Below are 23,059 nucleotides of genomic sequence, written 5' to 3'. Positions count from 1 at the left end.
CTTGAACATCCTATGCTTTTCGTATGATCTCAGGCTTTAGAGTAGCATTTGATACAGTATTTGTATCTGTTTTACTTTTTAAATTTCTGGTACCTAGAAGAAAAATACTGAAGGTATTACTACTAAATGTATACTATGCAAGAGTTACATTAGACAGACTCTCAGAGAGGCAGAGGGGAGCTGGCAAGACATTCCTTGCTAAGAGCAAGATGGCTCAGCAAGTGTTTACCCACCGCCATGCCTGACAACCTGAGTTACATCCCCAGGACCCACAGAGTAGAAGGAGGTAACCAATTCCCATAAGTTGTCCTCTGACCACAATGCTCTTGCTTAGACACACACACATACACACACACAACCCACAGTCCTTGCTATATTTTATATAAGATACGTATCTTCAAACAGTAGAGGAACAACCATGTTCTACATTAGTCTCTCACCTGGGAACCTGCTGAAGGAAAAGTAACTCCTTCTTCTTTCATAGATTTAATAGTTGCAGATATCAGACTAAATTGGGGGTCCTTCTGGAATTCTTCTGACCATTCCACCATTAGAGATTTCAGTTTTTCACATACTTTAGGATGTGCCTTTTAAAGAAGTGGTAAAGAAAAAAGGAATAAAAACAAACAAAAAACTCATATAGTTCAAGCACTTATGTTCATCAAGAGGGTTGGCAAGATAGCTTGGCAGATAAAAGTGTTTGCTGCCAAATCTGACATACGGAGTTTGACCCCTAGAATCATAAAGAGAGAAAAGCGACTTCCCACAAGCTATCCTCTAACCTCCATACATGTACTGTGGCATGGTGTACAGCCACAAACATACACTCAAAAATTAAATGAAAACAACTTAAACTTATTACCAGAAAGTCACCACCAAAATTCTCTTTAAGTATGTAAACACAAAGTGCAGTAGTTTCTAGACCAGTTGAGTAATTGACAGATGCTTATCTCACTTTTAGATATAGTCGCTTCATGAAAAAAGAAATCACCCTTCCAGAACACTTCTTGCCCAAATACCTAGAAATATTTTATACCAAACACTATTTGTTCTATTTTCTTAATATTCTCATTATGAGATTAGGATTGTTGCATTAACTTGAGTAGCAGCATGAGAATGGTTGCTTCAGAGTTTATATTTCAAAGAAAACAGAAGGGGTACTTTGTTCTAACATGAAGACCCCCATTCTTCACCAACTCTAGTGGGAATCAGTGGACAATGACTGTGAAGTCTGGAGTCAAGACTCACAGACACCAGATCTGAGTCTCAACTATGACACTTTCTAGCTATGTGATCTTGACAAAGGCAAGCTTTAAGAGTGGTTAAAAATAAACAAGGCAGTCTATATAAAATGGCCAAAGTGACCAGACTTTAGTCAAAATGAGCTCTTAGCAATAATTACACATATATATGTTTTATATACATATACAGCAAGGGTGCTATAACTTATCAAAAATCAAGGACAAGAAACTTTATTTAAAAGTGGTTTCATCAGTAATAAAATTTATTTTACAAAATTAAATAATGCACAGAACATTTATTGGGCAATGACTTAAACTTTTCGCTTTAAAATTTACCTTATTTTTTATCACAGCACGTACTTCCGTTGCAAAATCACGGGAACATACTTCTAAATGAAATATCTTTCCACAGTTTGCCACACAAGCCCCAAGAAGCTATCAATTAAAATAAAAACAAATATATAAACATCAAAGTGTTCTCTGACTTAAGTTACAAAGTGAATGCACTTTTTAAAAGGGTCAACTGATATGACATTTACTTACAGTTAACGCCTGCAGAGCAACATGAGGGACCTTATGGTTTACCCTCTTCATTATGGCTTTTAGGCAATCTTTTGCTCTAAAAAAAAAATAATAATAATGGAGAAAGTTAAGAATGTTCTGACAGTTTCAATTCAAATGTTAAGAATCAAGGTATTTCCTAACCAAAAGCTTTAAAAATAAAATTCTGCAAACATCTTTGTTAAGTAAGTCTACATGATTTTGCACTCTATGGTTCACAGATGTTATAAAACTACATATTCCAGTATCAAGAGAAAAATAACTTTACCACAAAGCTAGTCAATTTAGAGAACTATATCATACAAATGCTTTTTCTCCAGAGAGACTGAGAATTCCATCAGCAAATTCTCATCCTGAAAAGAGCTGGCATATTTTGTCATAAAAGCTCACTGACACATGTGAATGTGCTATGAAAGCAGTGCTAGCACACTGCACACATCCCCCTCTCTTAGAGGAAACCTGAGCAGCTTAACAGCTGTGTCCTACACAAAAGCAACCAGGTTTTTTAACTTTCACTTTTCATTATGTTACATACTGTATTTACAAAGGCTCTCATAGAAGTCTATGTAACAGGGAAATTCTTCCAATAGCCAATGTATTTCATGGTGAGCATGTATCCCTGCTGTGAAAGCCTTTACTTATCTATGTAAACAGATAATATTTTCTGTTCTTTTTTTTTTGGGGGGGGGGAAACAGTTGAGACAGGGTTTTTCTGTGTAGCTCTGGCTGGCCTGGCTGGCCTCTAACTCACAAAGATCCAACTGCCTCTGCCCTGAGTGCTGGGATTAAAGGTGTGCACCACAACCACCTAGCACAGATCAGATTTTCTCAGGACAAAGTCAGTACAAAACCTGGCTTACTGGATCTCTTTACTTCTATCCCCCTAAACCAAACAGCTAGTTAAGTAAGTAGTCACATAGCAAATTTAAATAAATGCTTCTATTAAAACCAGTGTGTCAACATCCTTTCAAATTTACACTGTGAAGACACAGGCTAACCAAGCTCCTTACCCATGATCATCTTACCCATTGGGCACGCTTCCAACCCTATCACAGATGTCCATAATCAGACTCCAGTCTTCTGTGGTGTTGTACTCATTTGTGGCTTTTTCTGTAAGATACATTAACAGATATAAAAATTAGAACATATCTTTAAAAAAACATTAAGATACCAATGAAGGCCAAGAGTTAAGAATCTACCTTTTCTCTAGACAGACAGAAAACTATAAATGAATTTCAGAAAAGAATACACTTCTACTAACTTCACTTTTATTTTTACTTATATTCAGGGTTTGGCTTTTTTTTTCGATTGGTTTGTTTTCAGGGAAGGGTCTCTTACTCTATAACATAGGCTGGCCTGGAACTAACTTAAGGCCTCACCCTACTGGTCTGGAGAGATGGTTTGGTGATTAAGAGCACTTACAGCTCTTGCATAGGACCTCGTATCAATTTCTAGCACCCACATGGTGGCTCACAACTCTCTATAACTCCAGTCCTAGCATGCTTATGATATACAGCTATACATGCAAGCAAAACACTCATTCTACACATTAAATAAATAAATCTAAGCAAAAAATAAAACAAAAGCTTGAACACACACATACACACACACACACACACACACACACTCGCTCTCTCTCTCTCTCTCTTATGCTTCATCCTGCCAAGAGCTAGGATTACAGACATGAGTTGCCAAGGCCAAATTCACTTCAGTTTTAAACTATATCCTATAATGATATGAACTAAAACTAACTAAATGTTCTCAGATATATTAGTAAAATGTCTTCTAAAATGAATTATCAGAATTCCCACCAATTTTATTTTGGAACAAATTGTTACTTCTAGCACATCAAACAGTATCGAAGGCCCGTGGTAAGTATCAGCATCATTCCATGAATAAAAGAATGGTGTACTAGATGCATTCCTAAATGCTAGTGCAATGGCTACAAGTATTGCACAGCTGCAGACGAGAACAAAGTCTCCAAGAGTCTTAAAAATAATGCCCAACATGGCCCTCCTGAAAGCTTAGGGTAGCCTGAGTTTTACTGCTGAGCAAACACTCAGGCACTTAAGATGGAGCTTCAACAGCAACACCATGGGGCAACAAAAGGCAACAGGCAGACTTCTGGGGCATCAGGGGCTCAGACTGCTTACTCAAGAACGACAAAGTGGGAAAGACAAGGCCCTAGAGGGCTTCAAAGAACCTCTCATATTTACAGCTTTATCCTCCGGGTCCGAATAATAAACCACACATATTATGAAGGCTTTGTGCTTATCCTTCCTTAGCCTGTGACAGTTTTACCCATCTATGCAATGACAGAACCTACTACCTTTTCTTTTTATAATACATTATGCCATAAAATTTGTACTTGAAACTTAATATTCACTCAATCTATTCTCTTTTGTATGTATATTGTTTTTTTCTTACCTATAAGCCTGAAGACTTATATGTATATTCAAATATATATCTGAGTCTTGTTTAGTATATAGTATAAGCCAGGAATAGAAAAATACTTTCACAAAATTTGTTAAGCAGCTCCAACATTTAAGAATCTGTCCTGGGACTGTCTCTGACATGAACTGCTCTTTGATCACCTCCACCTGAGGGGGGGGGGTGCAGCCTTACCAGGCCACAGAGGAAAACAATGCAGCCACTCCTGATGAGACCTGATAGACTAGGATCAGAAGGAAGGGGAGGAAGACCTCCCCTATCAGTGGACTTGGGGAGGGGCATGAGTGACTAGGGAGGGAGGGTAAGATTGGGAGGGGAGGATGCAGGAAGCTACAGGTGGGATACAAAGTGAATAAACTGTAATTAATAAAAATATAAATGCTCAAAAAAACACAAACAAACAAGGAAATCATGAAATTTGTAGGCAAATGGTGGGAACTAGAAAAGATCATCCTAAGTGAAGTATCCCAGAAGCAGAAAGACACACATGGTATATACTCACTTATAAGTGACATATATAAGTGACATATAATAAGTGACATATAATAATCATACTAAAATCTGTACACCTAAAGAAGCTAAGCAAGGAAGACCCTGGGTAAGATGTTCAATCCTCATTCAGAAAGACAAACGGGATAGACATCAGAAAAGGGAGAAAACAGGGGACAGGACAGAAGCCTACCACAGAGGGCCTCTGAAAGACTCTACCCATCAGAGTATCAAAGCAGATGCTGAGACTCATAGCCAAACTTTGGGCAAAGTACAGGGAATCTTATGAAAGAAGGGGAAGATGAAAGGCCTTGAGGGAATAGGAGCTCTACAAAGAGAGCAACAGAACCAAAATATCTGGCCACAGGGGTCTTTTCTGAGACTGATACTCCAATCAAGGCCCATTCATGGGGATTACCTAAAACCCCTGCACAGATGTAGCCCATGGTAGCTCAGTGTCCAAGTGGGTACCCTAGTAAGGGCAACAGGGGCTTTCTCTGACATGAATTCAGTGGCTGGCTCTTTGATCACCTCCAGAGGTGGGGTAGGCTTACCAGGCCACAGAGGAAGACAATGCAGCCAGTCCTGATGAGACCTGATAGGCTAGAGTCAGAGGGAAAGGTAGGAGGACCACCCCAATCAGTGGACTGGGGGAGGGGCACAGGAGGAAAAGAAGGAGAGGGAAAGGGATTAGGAGGGGGTAAGGGAGGGGGATACAGCTGGGATACAAAGTGAATAAATTGTAATAAATAAAAACATAAATTATTAAAAAAATTAAAAAAGAAAAAAGAATCTGTCCTGGGGCTTGAGAGTGAGAGACCAAAAAAAATAAAAATTAGCAGCTATTATTAATTAAGGCCTGAACTAGGTGGGTAGAGAAGTCTAGTAATGCCCTGAGGGGAAGGACCGCCTTACTGAGTTCTTTCCCCACCCACTAGAGATAACAGTTGCTAAGAAACTGGCCCATCCCCCTAGAGAGGGACAACAGGTCATTATGGTCTGGGGACCTTCCTATAGCCAATCAATTCAAAATATAGCATTTTGACCAACAGATGCTTGCCAGGCAGGAATGGGCCCTGCCTTGGGCATGCTGGGAGGGACCAGAATCTATATATCACCCAGCTAACCTGGGCACAGCATGCTGGGCTCCCACCGCTTCCGTGTGTGGGCCCAAGCTGCAGCTTGCAATTTACAATAAAAAGAACCCCATGTATTTACAGTGGAGTCTAGTTATTCCTGGTCTTTTGGGGTTCGTGAACTGGGCAGAACAATGGATGCTGCTCTTGCAAAGGACCGGGTTTGATTCCCAGCACCCACATACTGACTCATTTGTAACCTTAATTTCAGGGGAGCAAACATACACGCCTGTGAACAAAATGTTTATACACGCAACATAAATAAATGAAAACTTTAGGAAAAAAAAAGTCCTTTTTCGGGCCAAGCATGTTGGCTCACACCTTGCAGGAGCATATCTGAGCTCAAAGCTAGCCTGCTCTCGGCCTGGACAGAGAAATCCTTTCTCAAAAAAACAACAGAAGAATATGTCTTTTCTCACTAAGCTGAACAGTTAGCACTTTTTTTTTTACTATCCCTATGTATAGTACACACAAACATGGCTCAATCTATGTATTTATCAGGTGTAATCTTGGACCATCCAACTAGTTCTGCTAGAACACAACTTTTCATGACTATTTTTTAAGTTTTGGTTATGTAATACAAATAGGTACAAAAACCTATTCTGATATCTCCCAAAGTCTACCAATAATACAAAAATACAGAAAGAAAATATCCTTTGCTTGATTTGAATCCCATGGAAAATAGAAGTATTGTGATTTGAATATTCAATCAAGCTAATTTACTCTGTATAAATATAGGACTCAATTATTCTTTTAAAAATGTATAAAATGTAAAGAGTTTATAATGGCCTGCCAAAATAGACTTCATTTCTCAAGAACAGTTAAATTATGTACTTAAGAATATTTTAAACTCCTAGAAAATTTTAAATATTATAATTAAGAAACCTTTCTTTTACAGCATGTCACTCTGTCCAGTGCTGGAGCTACATCTTATATTATCCAGTGTCAGATGCATGCAGGGGAGAGGCCTCAAAGAGCCCGCCTGGGGCCTAAATGCTAAACTTCCAGAGTTTGGTGGGTGTAAGTCATAACATTTCATCAGCAGGTTTTGATTACTGTATATAGAGAACCTCAAATATACCATAAAAGAATTCAGAAAGTCTCTGACAATATTCTAAGAAGCACTCTTTCAATACCTACAAGGGACAAAGAGTCTCCTCGACACAGTCCATTATGCTCACAGCATGGCTTTGAAAAGCATCCAAATCTATCCATAAAACTTTTAATACAACAGGCTGTATCAGTAATAGAGCATGCACTATATAAAACCAGACCTTTACAAGAAATCGTTAAAGCTCCTCCTGTTTGCAAATAAGAACTTGTGACTGGTCTTCGTGACAGGACAAAGTATCTGGCATCAATTTGCTACTCTATCAAAAACAGCTCTAACTAAGTAAGATAGAATGTATGAGACAACTTCTGTGGGAAATGAGTAATAGGTTGGGCAATTCTGAGGTCTTTGAAGGCTGAAAAACGTGGAGCAAGCCTCATGATGGCCCCAACTTTCTACTCAGAAATGCTAGTCCAAGACTAGCCCAAGTGGAGAAATCAAGAGCCAAGGCACCAAAAGACAAGACTTCTGGGCACAGGTCCTGGGGAAGGGCTGAGCTGGGCATAGGTAAGGCGAAGCGCCATGAATTCAGCTGAGATCTAGCAAAGGTTATACAGTGCAGGGAGTCGTCCTGCCTTTTAAAGCTGAAAGCCTGTGTCACTCCCATGATTGAGATGTGGAAGCCCTAGAGCTAGGATGGCAGGATCTGGAGGTGGGGCCACTAACGAAGTTAAAGGAAATCACAAGGACAAAGACCTTACAAGGTTAGTGTCCTTTTAAGAATAAAGTCACTCAGGAACAAGAAAATAACTGTCTGCAACCCAAGGAGAGCTATCACCACACCAACCCTACTGGCACTTTGATCTTGGACTTCTAGTCCCCAGAACTGAGAAAATAATTTCTGCTGTATCAGTCACCCAGACTATGGTGTTTTGTTGTGACAGCCCACACAGATTAACGAACAGTGAAGAGAACACTTCATCCATTCAGCTAGAAGCCCCAAAAGGTCACATCTTAAAATAATCCTTTAAAATATAAACTTCAAAATCAAAATTATGACCAAGCTAACAACACTGTCCATTAACATAACCTCCTGATAAAACAAAGAATAAATACACATCTGGCATAATAAAAAAAGTACCAGATCCATTATGATTACTCCACATATACAACTAAAGTCAGTAAAAGAAGATGTCAGCACAATCGAAAGAAACAGCTATTATACATATTTCTAAGAACTGAAAGCAAAGATGGTCACAATAAAGAGTGGCTAGCATGTGTTTAACAGAAGCCAGGAACTATAAAAAAGGAACTGCTTAACTAAAAAGTAAAGTCTATCAGTTGTAGCTCCTTTCCGTCTGAAACTGGACTAGACTGCTTTCGGCACCACTGTCTTCCATGCTCCTACTAGTGTGGCCCATTACACCCCACTTACAGCATTCAACTACTTTTCTAGTCCAAAGTCCCTAAGTCCACATTCCTCCAACAAGCAGCATGGTCAGGACTATCACAGTAATACCCCAGTCATGAGCACCAACTTCTGTCTTGGTCACTGTCCTACTGCTGCAAAAAGACATCATGATCAAGGCAATGCTTTTGAAAGAAAGTACTTAACTGTGGGCTTACAGTTTCAGAGGGTTAGTCCATTATCATGTTGGTGGGAAGCATGGCAGACAGCAGGTAGGAACTGGAGCAGTACTGAGAGCTACATCCTGATCCATAGGCAGAGCAGGGTGGGGCTGGAGGTTTGGGGAGGTTGGAGGGTGCTGGAATTGTATACCCAAATCTTAAGGTCCCCAAAGACCACCAGGAACCAGACCACATATGCAAGAGCTTTATCCCAGTTAAGCTCAGTCTCTCCACCACCACCACCAACACAGTGGATCAAAGAGGAGAGCCCTGAGTAGCTGCAAGACAGGGTTTCCCGGCTTAGCAGTTACATGACTGGATGGCATTCTGCAAGGGCAAGCTTGTTACAAAGTGACTGGCTAACATAACAATGAGCAGCTACCTTAGACCTCTCAGGAATGTTAGGTATTTTCTACTACTAGGTGGGCTGCCCAGCACAGATGCCCCACCCTGAGATAAGATACACTCCCATTCTGTGGTTATCTCAGGCAGTTCCTTAGGTAGGGGATTTTAGGACCTTGTTTCCTAAGGTCTAGTTCCTGGTGACTTTTGGGGGTGTCAAGCCTGGTTCTCTCAGAATGAACTTTTTTTTTTGGGGGGGGGGTTTCTTTCGAGACAGGGTTTCACTGTGTAGCCTTGGATGTCCTGGAACTCAATCTGTAGACCAGGCTGGTGGAACTCAGAGAGCCACCTGACTCTGACTCCCAAGTGCTGGGATTAAAGGCATGTGCCACCACCACCTGGCTACTGGTAGGTGGATCTTTGTCTTGTTTTGTGGATCTTTGTCTTGTTTTGTTTTTTGTTTTTAAATACAGTATTCTCTCTGCATGTGAGCCAGAGGTCAGAAAAGGGCACCAGATCTCATTATAGATGGTATGAGCCACTGTGTGGTTGCTGGGAATTGAACTCAGGCCCTTTGGAAAAATAGTCAGTGCTCTTAACCTCTGAGCTATCTCTCCAGCCCGCTAGGTGGACTTTTGAAAACACAAAAACCACCCAAAGCATAGAGGAATTTTAATTCAGAGCACGGCTGCTCTGGCAAAATAGCACATTGAAAGACCTTCTAAGTCTGTGTGATGTGTGATCCAGCTAGAATATAGATATGCCTTTAATCCCAGGAGACTGAGGCAAGCAGATCTCTGAGTTTGCCTGGTATAAAGCAAGTTTATGGTAAAGAAAAGCGTAGGTCCTGTTAGTATTTTGGAACACAACTTGCTCCTGTGTTATCCAGCAACCTATGATGTCATCATGTGTCACCAGCGAGGTGGCCACACCTGGAAGGCGTGGTTACCTTGCCCCTTAAAGGGCTAACCCTGACACGTGGTCTCTCTTACACTCTTACTTTCTCCTTTTCTCTCTCTTACACTCTTACTCTCTCTTTCTCCTTGTATCTCTTACACTCTTTCTTTCTATCTCCTACACTCTTACTTTCCCTCTCGTACACTCTTTCTTTCTCTCTTACTTCTCTCTCTTACCCTCTTACCGTGTCTCTCTCTCTCTCTCTCTCTCAGTGCCCCATCACCTTCCCTTTTCTCTCTCTCTTTCCATGTCCTGCCCCCCTCCCCTCCTAATAAATCTCTCACAGAGAATATCGGTTGACTCCTGCTTCTTCTTAATTTTTAACAGGTCCAGGTGTGGTGGTACACACCATTAGTCCCAAACAATGAATGTAAAGATAGTTTATAGAAGGAAGCACCTTCTGTAGGAAGTAATGTCTAATTGAGTGGCAGAAAAGGTGATGAATCAGAGAAAGATTTGACAGAATAGGATATGCCCAATTCTCACAAGAAAAGGGAAAGGGAAGCTACTTAAGGGGCAGGAGACAGTTTTTACTGGGAGAGTTTTACAGAGAGGTTGAATGAGAGAACAAGCTAGACACAAGTGAAGACAGAATGGGCCAGAGAATGAGAAGGAACCAGAAGATTAGAAAATACTGTTGGAGTTAGATTGAGGCTAAGCAGAGCAATTCAAAATTAATGAGAGAAATGCCAGATTGAAGTCATCTGGGAGAAGAATTTGAGCCACATCAGCTAAGTTGAACTAGCAAGTAGTAAGAACAAGGGTGAGCTTATTTAGCAGTAGTCTCAGAGGCTGAAAACATTCTAGGCCTAGGTTAGATAGTATGAAGGCTAGACGCTTCCAGGACTAGGCCTAGGTTAGCAGATAGAGCCAGTAAGTCTCTAAGACAACAACTGAAATAGGAGAATAAAAGTACTTTTACACCCCCAGTGACATACTTTCTCCAACAAGACCAAACATTTCTAATCCTTCTCAAATAGTGCCACTCCCTGATAATTAAGCATTCAACCATATGAGTCTACGGGGAAACTTCGTATTCAAACCACCACACATGGTGACACTCTGTCTCAAAACATCTGAACAACAAAAAGAAATATTTATCAATATCTTTGGACTTGATCAGAGTAATGTCAGTTCATTACAGTTCTGTTACTGTATACAATAAGATTAGATTAACTCATAAAAAATAGACACTTATATCTCTCATTCCTGGAGGGTGAGAAATCCAAGCCCAAAGTGCCAGCATGTAGAAAAAACACCTTCTTGTTGCTTCTTTTATGGCAGAAGGTAGGAGGCCAAGAGAGCAAATCCATCCCCATACACCCTTCTAATGTCTTTGAAAATATTTATTTATATATTTATCTGTGTGTATGTGAGATATAGATAGATAGATAGATAGATAGATAGATAGATAGATAGATAGATAGATAGATAAATAGATATAGACAGACAGATAGGGAGGGAGGAAAGGAGGGAGGGAGAGAAAGAAAAAGAGAGAGATGGACAGACAGAAACAGGAATGACATCCACATGACAGTCAAGTCTGGAATCCCATTGTGCTGAGCAGGTCTCTCTTGTTCTTGTTGCTATGCTGTATACTCCAGCCTGCAGGCCCACAAGCCATAAGCCTTTAAAGAATTTTCTTTTTATTATGTGTGTACACGATCGTATGTGTAGGTACAAGAACCACAGTGGAAGTCAGAGGTCAATTCTGAGAAGTTGGTTTTCTCCATCCACCTTTTTATCAGTTCCAGGGATCAAACTGAGGTTGACAAGCTTGCAAAGCAAGCACCTTTACCCATGCAGCCACAGTACCAGCCCATAAGGCCTTTGCAATTATTTTTAAGATACACATTTTATATGTATAAGCATTTGCCATATATGTATGTGTAACCACCTGTACATCTGGTGTTCACAGAGGCCAGAAGAAGGCAATAGATGCTCTGGAACTGGAATAGGGCAGCTGTGAGCTGCCAAGGTGATGGTGGAAACTGAACCTGGGTGCTCAGGAAAAGTAGTAAGTAAGTCCTCTTAATGGCTGAACCATCTCATCAGCTCCAAGACATTGGTTTGTTTGTTTGTTTGTTTGTTTGTTTTAACAAAAACTAGCATTAATTCTTTCAGTCAGTGGAGCCATAATGAGAGAAATACCTTCCCAAGGTCCCACCCACCTTCCAATGCTGCTACACTGGAGGTTATATTAAGGGGCATATTAAACCACAGCAATCTTGGAGGAAAAAAACATAAGCTTCCTATGTATTAATAAAATAAAATCAATAATTTTATCTTAAAATTCTTAAGGAAAAAATGCAAATAGTTTCAAAAGCAGAAATAAATTAGGAACTGAAAAACAGATGAGGAGGCTACAACTGATGACTCCACTGAAAATGCACATCCTTTCTCTGCAAACAGTTCACTATAGTTATCTGAAATATAAGAAAAATGTATCTTCCTGATTTACGAATAACTGATGTGTGCTTATGCTATTGTAATTATTTGTGTTAAGTTTTCAGAATACATAATTCTTTCTCTTTTTTTTTATGCGATAGCTGAGGATAACAAACTTCTCTGCTTCTACCTCCCATGTGCAGAGCTGACAGGAATGTATCACCATGTTTGATTTATGTAGTTTGGGGGATCAAACCCAGGGCTTTGTGCATGCCAGGGGAGAAACAAAAATCACTCTACCAATTTGAGTTACATCCCTAGCCCTAAACTACACTATTCTTATATAGTTACATTTAGGGGCTGGAGCGATAGGACAGTGGTTAAGAGTGCTTGCTGCTCTTCCAGAGGACCCATGTTTGTTTCCCAGAACACATCAGTTGACTCACAACAGCACATGACTACAGTTCCTGGGGATCAGACAGCTCTTCCAGCCTCTGTAAGCATACACTCCCCTGAACTACACACGCATGCACACACACAGAATTAAAACATATTTTTAAAACTACATTAAAAACAAAACTGTGTACTGTGCATACACTCAAAAATGAATCAGTATTTATAACTGAGTACTGAACAGATAACAATTTGTGACGGCTTTCCAGAATTCTGTATGCATTAAATTATCCATTTCTCAGCCAAAAAACATCTCCATGGAGAAACTGAGACACAGAAAAGCAACTAGCCCAGGTTATACAGTGAAATATTTCTGTCTGGTGGTGTGGCCTGGAATGTAATACCAGTGTACAGCTCCAGTGTTTGTTTGAGACAGGGTCACTCTTCAACCCCAGCTGTCCAGGAACTCGCTATGTAGAAAGGCCACCTGCCTCTGCCTCTCAAGTACTGGATTAAAGGTGCACACCACCATGCCTGGCCCTGAAGCACTATTATTAAAACCACTTCTGCATACAATTTTTGTTCAAAACTGCCAAACAAGTTCTTCAAAAGTGAGTTTAAAATTTTTCTACATATAAACATCCTAAAAATGCTGGATAGGACAAATCCTACAAACAGAGAATTGAGCCAAGTACCACAATTAACTCCACTTAATACTCACACTGAAATACAGTATTCTTGACTTGACGCTGGGTTGGAGATGACGCAGTAGGTAAAGTCATGCAACACACACACACACACACACACACACACACACACACACACACACACACCCCTAAATTCAGATATGTAGTAACCACATATAATGCTGGGTGCTGGGAAAGTAGAGCCAGGAAGATTCCTGCAGCTTGCTGGCCAGGCAGCATTGCCTAATCTGAGCTCCACGTTCAGTAAGAACCTTAAAACTCCAGGTGGAGAGCAACTGAGGAAGCCACCTGATTGACTTCTGGCTTCCACACTCATGCTCAGGCACAAAGGAGCCCAAGTCTAGCTCACACTGCGAGGGGTCTTCCTTTCATTTGTCATGTCGCTACCTCTCTCTCTCTCTCTTTCTTTTTAGACAAGTTCTCAAGCCTGGCTGACCTGGAACTCACTTAACAGAGGAGGCTAGCCTTTAAATTCAAAAGATCCATCTACCTCTGCCACCTGAGGCCTTACATTAAATGCATCCATTTTCTACCACGCTCAGGGACCTCCAACATTGTTTTTCCACAAAGAACAAGGAGTGTGACAGATAAAAGAAACAGCAGGGGAAATAAAAATCGCTTACTTGCCTTTTACTACTTTAAATCACTTATCAAAGGACAAAGACAAAAAGGAATCCAGAGGCAGATCTCATATTCCTGAAAAGTCAGTCATTTGGGCAATTCTGTCAAAATGCCCTCTGTAAAACTCTTAGGTGAGGGCCCTGGAAAACAAACACGCCCATTTCCACATCCAGCACTTAGGAGGCAGGAACATCAAGAGTTTAAGGCTAGCCTCAACTACATAGCAGGCTTGACACCAGCCACAACTACTGACACCCTATCTCAAGAAACCAAATAAATGAGGAAGGGGAGGCGGTTCAATTGGTAAACACTTGCAATGCAAGCATAAGTAAACAAGTCCCCAGCATCCACATAAAAGCCAAGTCCATCACAGTGTGTCTGTGACCCCATGGCTGTCGAGTCGGAGGAGAAGGGGGCTTCCTAACCAGCCAGTTTAGCCTAATCAATGCATTTTACATACAGTGAGATTGAATGTCAAACAATAAAGTGGCAAGACAGTTGATGTTACCTAACATTGACCAACAGCTTCCAAACACATGTGCAAACACGTGTGAGCACACACATATACACAAAATAAGCAAAAGTATAATTAGCTTCAAGGATAAATATGACCACAATGAGATGATACTTGAACATCTAAAATAACAAAAATCACACCATTGGGCAATAATAAATTTCTGACATGAAACTGATATTAATGAGCTTAAATCAAGTAAATGGTCACTTCAGAATATCAATACAATAAACTCTGGGCGGTTGTGGCACATGCCTTTAATCCCAGCGCTCAAGAGGCCAAGGCAGGAGGACCTCTGGGAGTTTGAGGCCAGCCTGGTCTTGAACAGATTAACTATTAGGCAGTATTTCAGAGCTAATAAAATTAGAACTTAAAAAAAAAGTCAGGGCTGAAGAGAGATAAAGACCTGGGTTCAGATCCCCAGTGCCCACGTAAAATTCAGGAGTGGCCACATGTGGACCTGGAATGCTGGGGCAGAGGGACAGGACGATCACTGGGCCTGTTGGCCACCAGCCAGTTCCAATGGAGAGCATCTCAAGGGAATAAGTAATAGAGAAGGACAGCTCATGCTTCTACCTGAGCATGAGCACGTACATGTGGGCACACACCCGTACATTGCATATTCATGAGCTCATTCTCACCCCCACCCTACCCCACCGCTGACTTCACTTCAAGTGCTCAACTGTTACTAGTATTTCTAATACTCTGAATTTTATGAGTTAACCCATCTCAGGACATACGAAGGTTTTTAAAAGAAACTTCTCCATTTAAGAATAAACCATCCCTTTTAATGCCAATCAAGCAAACTTCTGAGTCCCTACAAACTTCATGTGCAAATGAAAATAAATAAAGGAGTGCTTCATTCAGGACCAAGAAAGCACATGAGTTTTCATAACTGGGTTATGGCAATGGGAGAGAGTGAGCTCTAGAAGACAAAAAGCAAGCTTGAAGGAAACAATGACATGATAAAGATTTGTAAAGTTCTGTCATGCTCAGTCTTCACTTAAAAATTATGTACTTATTTGGGAGGGGGTATGCATGTGCCACAATAAGTTTGTGTTTGTCAGAGACAATTTCAGGGAGTTGGTTCTCTTTTTCCTTTTTCTTTTTTTTAACTTTTATTTATTTTTTTATATTAATCACAGGTTACTTACTTGGTTCTCTCTTTTCACCACATGGGTTTCAGGGATGCAACTCAGGTCATCAGGCTTGGTGGCAAACACCTTTACCAGCTGAGCCACCTCACTGGTCCTGTAGTCTCCTTATCAGTATAACTTTTGGAGGGGACACATCATCTTGTTGTATTTTGGCCTGGGCTAACCCTGAACTCCTGTGCTAACTGCTTGAGTACTGGGTCTACCGTATGTGCCACAATGTAAGTTCACTAACATTTAAGCATTATACTGGAAGCTGAAGTGGCACCCATCTATAATCCCAGAAGCCAGGAAAATAGGCCAGGAGAATCCAGAGTCTGAAGCCAGCCCAGGCAACATTGGAAGATCTTGTCTCACAATAAATAAAAACTGTATTAAACATGCCAAGCACAGCGGAACAGGCCTATAATCTTAGCTATTGGGGAAGCTTAGGCAAGAAGATAGTTTGAGGCTGGTCTAAGCAACATGGTGAGCACTGCCTCAAAACACCTCCTGCTGCTGCTTCCTGCTCCCCACAATGCTGAGCATTTTTGGCACTGACCTATCGTTCCAGCACTCAGGACGTTAAGAAAGGAAGATCACTTGACCCTGGAATTGAGAGCTAGCCTAGGCTAAAACACAGTGAGATGCTGTGTCATAACACTGAATTAAGGAGAGAGCATAAGAGAACTTTAAAAACCTTCATCAGCAGTGCTTCCTTCAAGCCTTTCAGTTTTGTTCGGCAGTACTGTACATCAAACACAGGATGGGACTGTGCTACGCAAGCAACATCTACGGAGTCATAATCGCAGTCCCACGCCTTCATAAGTATCACAGCAGTAAACACCCTGAGTTGCATCAACACTCGGTCCCAACTAGAACTACCTTACAGGAGACTCCATTTTCATCACCCCTCAACTGCAAATCAAATGAAGGCTTTCTGAAACTAACAGTGCTAGCTGAACGGTCTCTACACTAAAGACCTGTTCCCACAGGATGATAGACACAGATGGCACAGAGACACACAGGTACTTGTTCTTTACGCACTGGAAGTTACAAGTCCATTAAGAAAATGTTACGGGCACTTTACAAGACGGGAGCAATATTTACAATGCCCAGAAGAGCTGAAGATGCCAGTAGGCAAAGTAAACTCAGTCTTAAAACAGAAATGCTGAATAGGGTGTAGCAATACAGACTTGTAATCCCAGCACTTGGGAAGGAGCAAGAGACAGGAAGATTCCAAGTTCAAAGCCACCCTCAAGTTCCAAGCTAGTCTGGGCTATACAACAAGATCCAATCTCCAAACAACAAAACATGGGGGCTGGAAAAATGGCTTGGTGTTCAAGGACATGTGTTATTCTTGCAGAGGAGCCGAGTGCAGTTCCTAGCACCGCATGGCAGTTCACAACCATCTATCATTCCAGCTTCAGTGGATTCATTGCTCTCTTCTGATCTTTACAGGCACCCTGTACACAAGCGGTACACATACATACATGCAGGCAAACATTCATACAAATAAAATAAACCAAAAAATATGTAAACCAACAAAAATAAAGGCAAAGGGAAAAGACTATAAAGACAATAACAAATGTCTTTGTTTTCTAGACAATACTTGTGTTAGCAAGAAGAGGGTTTGACAATACTGGTTAATACTGTGATTATTTTAGGAAAGGAATTGTTGGCTAAATTACATTCAAAATCTTTGTTACTCAGGGCTGGAGAGATGCTCAGAGGTTAAGAGTGTATACTACCAGGCTAGGAACAGTGGCACATGCCTTTAACCCTAGCATTCAGGAGGCAGAGGCAGGAGGATTTTGGTGAGTATACGGACATTGTAGTCTACATAGTGAGTTCCAGGACAGCCAGAGCTACACAGTGAAACCATATCTCAAAAATTAGGATGACTAGAGCTCAGTTCCCAGCACCCAGGAGGACAAGTGCCTCACAACTACTTGTAACCACAGCTCCAAAAGGTGACCCAATGCCCTCTTCCTGCCTCTGTGAGCACATAAACTCAAATGTGCAGATACACACACAGAGACACAAAAACACATAATTAGAAACCTTTAAGTTTTATTTTGATGTGACAAATAGCTGGAACTATCAGTTGTCCGTTAACCAAGGTTTGACATCTATACCACACACCTGCAAATTCTATTCTTAAGGAGAAAAAGAATTGCCTCTAAAGGTCTTATTTGTTTGTTTTATAGACAGATCTTCACTATGTCGTTGGTAACATACTTCCTATATAGACCATGCTAGCCTCAAACTTGAAGTGATCTTCTAGCCTCTGCCTCCCATGGACAAGCAATACAGGCATGCACTTACATGTCTGTCTTAAGGTCTTTATTTAAAGGAAAAAGCCAAACACTACTACTATAACCTGATCACTTGTAGGAAACCTTCATTTCACACTCTTGCCTTACTTTTAAACTATAAGCATGCCCATACGTAAGAGTACATAAAAGTGTGGTATATTCATACAGTAGCATATCATATAGATAACACACCAACACGAATAACATCTAAAAAATGCCTATGACAAGAGTTGCAGACAAAAAAATATTACTCTTATGAAGCTGAAAAGCACACAAAAATATAAGTTGTATATGAAAGTCCTCTACTCCTGCATCCTTTCTTCCCTGCATTTGCCCTTTTCCTTTCCTATTTGGCTAGACCTGGCTTTCTGCTGCAGGATTTTTATTCTTTTTGTTTTGTTTGCAGTCTGGGTCCAGCTTTACCCTAGTGATAACCATCCTGCTGGGGTAGGTGTGGACACCTACCTTGACCTTTTCTCCTGCCCCCATTCAGTGGGGATTCATGCTTCCACCTGTACTTCTGGACCCCTCTGCCAATCTGCTGACCTTTGCACTGTCCTTGCACAACCTGAACTTCATCCCTTCTATTGTACATAGACCAAGCATTATCCTTCTGTCTCAGCTCTTTGGAATGAGGGGAAAACAAGATCTTCCTAGGAATGTGAGAAGGTGAACTGAAATGCCTTCACAGTTCTTGCTTGTCAGAAGTTACAAGGGACTCAACTTCATTTCAGCCTCTGGTAAGTGGTGAAAAAGGGTAGAGGTCTATGTGGCCATGCCAGTATCTTCTTTTAACACCAGCCATCCAGCCTCCCATCATGTGTAGTTTCTCCTTGGAAATGCTCCAGTTTGTGCCCTATTGTTCATAGTATAAGATGTGGCTGTTTCCTGCTGAAGAAATGCTGTCAGGACAAGGAGGCAGGGAAAGAACAATGGTGACCTTTACCCTGGGAACTGCCTACATGACACTGTTGCTTGTCTTGCCTTCAGAGACAGTAACTTTTAGGCAAAAGGGAAGCTATATACCATCTATGTATTCCTCATATTTAACACACTGCACTGATCACATTACTGTACAAATATCTACTTGAGGATGTATCCTTCCTTAGACTTGAGTGTCTTGTGATCAAGAACTCATTATGTTTATTATTTTCTACCTCTGTAGAGCGTAATACAATGCCTGATACACAGTAATCATCCCATGCATTTTTGTTGAACAAAGAGTGAACACAGGTTAACACACACATACACACAGTAATAAAAAATAATGCTGAAAAAAGGACAAAAACATTGCTATAAGATGCAAGTCAGCTAATGACTTGCTTTGCATTATTTATCTCTTTTACATTAAGTTTCTTTTGGTTTTGTTTCTGTTTTTTAGTTTTTTTGGTTTTTCAAGATAGGGTTTCTCTTGTAGTCCTGGCTGTCCGGGACTCGCTAGACCAGGCTGGCTTCGAACTCAGAACTCACAGAGATCCACCTGCTTCTGCCTCTCAAGTGTTGAGATTAAAGGTATGTGCCACCACACCTGCCTGGCTAACATTAAGAGTTCTTAAGACACTCATAGTGGTGCACTCGGGCAGGCAGAGGCAGCCGGATTTCTGAATTCAAGGCCAGCCTGGTCTACAGAGCGAGTTCTAGGACAGCCAGGGCTACACAGAGAAAACCAGCCTGGGGAGAAAAAAAAAAAAAAAAAACTAAACAAGAAAAAGAAAAGCATTCACAGGTTTGACATTTCAAATAATCTGCCTTGGGGTAGAGAAATGGCTCAGTTAAGAGCACTCCCTGACTGGGTGCAGTGGCGAACACCTGTAATCCCAGCACTCGGGGAGGAAGAGGCAGGCAGATCTTTGTGCCTGGTCTACAAATCAAGTCCAGGACAGCCAAGGCTAAACAGAGAAACCCTGTCTCAAAAAAAAAAAAAGGGGGGGGGGAGCACTTCCTGATCTTCCCAGCACCCACATGGTGGCTCACAACTGTCTCTAACTCCAGTTCCAGGTGATCTGACATTGTCTTCTGGCCTCAAGCACAGCACACAAAGGACAAACATAACATGCTGGCAAAACACTCAACATATATAAAAAACAAAATAATAAGGAAAATCACAAAATAACCTCTTCTTGAATTTTTCTTTTTCTGACTCATTTCATTAAAGCAAAATGAAAGCTTTTATAGTAACAGAAGAATTATAGCTCTGAAGCCTCGTGGAGGCTCAGGCCTGGAATCCCAGAATCCTAGATATACTAAGACAGAGGTTTTTCAATTCAATAAAAGTTAAGTGCAATGTCTCACATAGGCAATGTTACAAAAGAACTATTAGTTATTCCTTTACAGGGAAGGAGCCTCAACATGCGTCCTATATAATTAGGCTCCACTTGACCTGAACATGATTTAGGGATTTATAACCAAGAAATCTGAATTAACTGGCGGCTCACTGCTAACTATAAAGCATTTTTGTTTGACTAAAAATATCTAAGTCCTGAAAACCTCGCTAGGAATCAGATAATTAATGCTACAAAAATGCTGCTAGCCAGCTAGCTCTTTCTGTTAACAGTATGCTTAGGATGTACCCCATCCGCCTATTTCTCATTCTGAAAGAGCTGCATTACCAGACTAAAATTTTGAGTCCGACAAATATCAGTTGTTTTGGGCTACTTAGAGATTCCGGGAGTTTTCTTTCTCGTTCTTTGAGACTGATCTCACAGCACCTTCAAAACAGTCAACAAATATTGAAACTACAACCATCGAGACTTGGATGTGTGCATACGGAAGCGATGTGAACTAAACCTGGTTTAAGTCTGGATCTCCAGTTCGGGAATGCCCTAGACTTCAGGGTGACTACAGCACCTTCTTCCAAGGGGAAGGGTGTTAACCAGCTCTGGAGAAAGCAGGAAGTTTGTATCAACAACTTAATCCTCCATCGAACCTGGCCTTTCCCCAACTCCTGCTCTGAGCGACGGGAGCAGGCTGGCTCGGTACACCAATTTCGGGCAGGCAGGAGGTGGCGGGGCCAGACCCCCGCGGTCGAGAGCGGTGCCGCCCCTTCGCTCTCCTCCGGGTTTCCAGGCACCAGGGCCGCCGCCCACTTTCCCCTGGACAGAGGACGCCGGGCGCCGCACTCACCCACATCTTGCTCGAACGGGTTGGCGGTGAACAGAGGCATCGCGCCGGCACCCGAGGTTGAATCGCGACAGCCCGGCGGGGCTCCGACTGCTCCCGCTGGCCGACCGCCGCGGCTTCCTAGACGGCTGGCCGAGCCGTGCCCTCACTTCCGCCGCCGCCTGCCCCGCGCGCGCCTGCGCGCTCCGTGCCGGGCCGCGCTCCCCTGCAGCCGGGCCCCCCGGGCCGCGCGACGCATAGCCGAGCGCTAGCACCCTGCAGTGCCCTCACCGCTGTCCTAAGGCCGTGACAGCCCTCGGCCCGACGCCTGCGCAGGCACGGCGGCCGCCGCGGTCACCTCTCCTCAGCGAGGACCCCGGCGAGCCACGGAGCCGGGGGGCGGGGGGGGGGTCCTTCGAGGCCGGAAGTTGTCGCGGCTGGAGACGCCGGAGGCCCGGGAGCTTGCTGCGCCCCGGACGTGCGGCCGGGTTTACGGCCTCGGTACGTCGTTCCCTCCGCCCCAGGCTGCGACTGCCGCCTCTTTCTCACCCCAGCATTTCCTGGGCATCAGGTCAGGTCTCGGCCCCTGGGACCCTGCTCGTGCTTCCCTTCGTAGTTGCTATGGAAACGAAGGCGCTGGCCTATAGGAGGCGTTGAGAATCTGTCGATTGCCGCCGCCTAGGTTGCCGATGCTCCTTCGGTTAACCCAAGCCGAACTAGTCACCGGGAAAAGCGATTGCAGACCCTTTTGCTTCTTATCTCTCTTGAGTGAAAACACAGTTTGGACCACAGAATACAAAGATGAGTGACGGGGCTGGAGAGATGACTCAGCAATTAAGAGCGCTTACTGCTTTTGCGAAGTTCGGTTTTCACATCCGTGGGGAGGTGGAGGTAAAGCCAAATTCCAGGGAGCCTGACACCCTCTTCTGGCATCCGTAGGCATTTACAGCCACCTGCACAAAACATGCAATTAAAAATCTTCTGCCGGGCGTTGTAGCCGACGCCGTTAATCCCGGCACTTGGGATGCAGAGGCAGGCGGATACATCTTCGAAGATTATTTTGAAGATGAGTGAAGTACACTTTCACTTTTGACTTGCTCAGGCTTTATAGTGCAAAAACCTTTATAATGATTCGGTTATTTAGAAGAGTCATAAACTCGGGTTCCCACGTGCTGCAGCCAGGCATTTAAATGAGTGTAAGTGTGCAAACACCCTTCCTGCAGCACATGCGTGTACTTCTTCCCCATCTCCCGCTTTATATGGTGTTCATATCATCGGCCTCTAAGGTACAATTAATTGTGGCATCTTTCTTTATTCATTAGAATATAAATCCCATGAGTTTTGTTCACTACTGTGAACCCAGAATCTGGAAGGTAGGTGCTCAATAAATACTTTTAGGTCATAGCTCTGGATTTTTATTTTAAAAAACAACAACAAAACACACATCTAAAGCTGGCCCAAGCCCGAAGAGTGACGTTCAGTTCCCAGAAACCTTTACTTTATGCAGTAGCTTGAGCACACACACTCCCACCAGCACACATCATAAGCACACATAAAAATATTTTCCTTTAATTTAGAAGATTTTTAGGGCTGGGCATGGTGGTACAGACAGGTGGACTTATATAGTGAGTTCCAGGCACAGTGAGATCCTATCTCAAGTAAATTAGTTAATTAAATGTTTTAAAACTGAAACTGACAGCTACTAGTAAATTTCAGCCATTTGTTGAAGTATGAGTCCTAGGACGCCCAGTTTTTCAGTGATTTTTAAATTATGAGAATTATTTTAACATTTAATGATTTACATACGGATTCTTGTTTCTGTTTTGAGATAGGATCTTCTGTAACCTAGGCTGATCTCAAACTCACCGTGTAGTGTAGGATTACCCTGCATATCTACATTTTAAACAAGCAAAAATTATTTTCCAACTTGTAAGTAATCTGGAATGGTGAACACATTATCTGCCACAACGTTAGGTTCACAAATGAGATGGGAACATGTGAGTTAATGGACTAGTTTTTAAAAAGCCTC

The 23,059-nt window shown here is 42.1% G+C and overlaps 1 protein-coding gene across 2 annotated transcripts in view; it reads right to left on the bottom strand.

Annotated features, from left to right (window-relative positions):
• The window catches only part of Stam2 (signal transducing adaptor molecule 2), a 42,885-nt gene extending 21,703 nt beyond the window's left edge, over positions 1-21,182 (bottom strand). For both annotated transcript variants that reach the window (XM_055600541.1, XM_055600542.1), the window contains exons 1-5: positions 21,055-21,182; positions 2,828-2,912; positions 1,785-1,860; positions 1,578-1,676; positions 441-587 (exon numbers count right to left, since the gene is read on the bottom strand). In XM_055600541.1, the coding sequence (XP_055456516.1) occupies positions 441-587; positions 1,578-1,676; positions 1,785-1,860; positions 2,828-2,912; positions 21,055-21,094 (447 nt within the window). In that variant the 5' untranslated portion in view covers positions 21,095-21,182. The remainder of the gene's footprint in view (positions 1-440; positions 588-1,577; positions 1,677-1,784; positions 1,861-2,827; positions 2,913-21,054) is intronic.
• Positions 21,183-23,059: the final 1,877 nt, after the last annotated feature.

This window comes from Psammomys obesus, unplaced genomic scaffold (assembly GCF_907164565.1).
Source record: "Psammomys obesus unplaced genomic scaffold, mPsaObe1.curated_primary_1811, whole genome shotgun sequence".
NCBI lineage: Eukaryota > Metazoa > Chordata > Mammalia > Rodentia > Muridae > Psammomys > Psammomys obesus.
The sequence above is the reverse complement of the archived record's forward strand: the minus strand, read 5'-3'. Positions and strand labels throughout refer to the sequence as shown.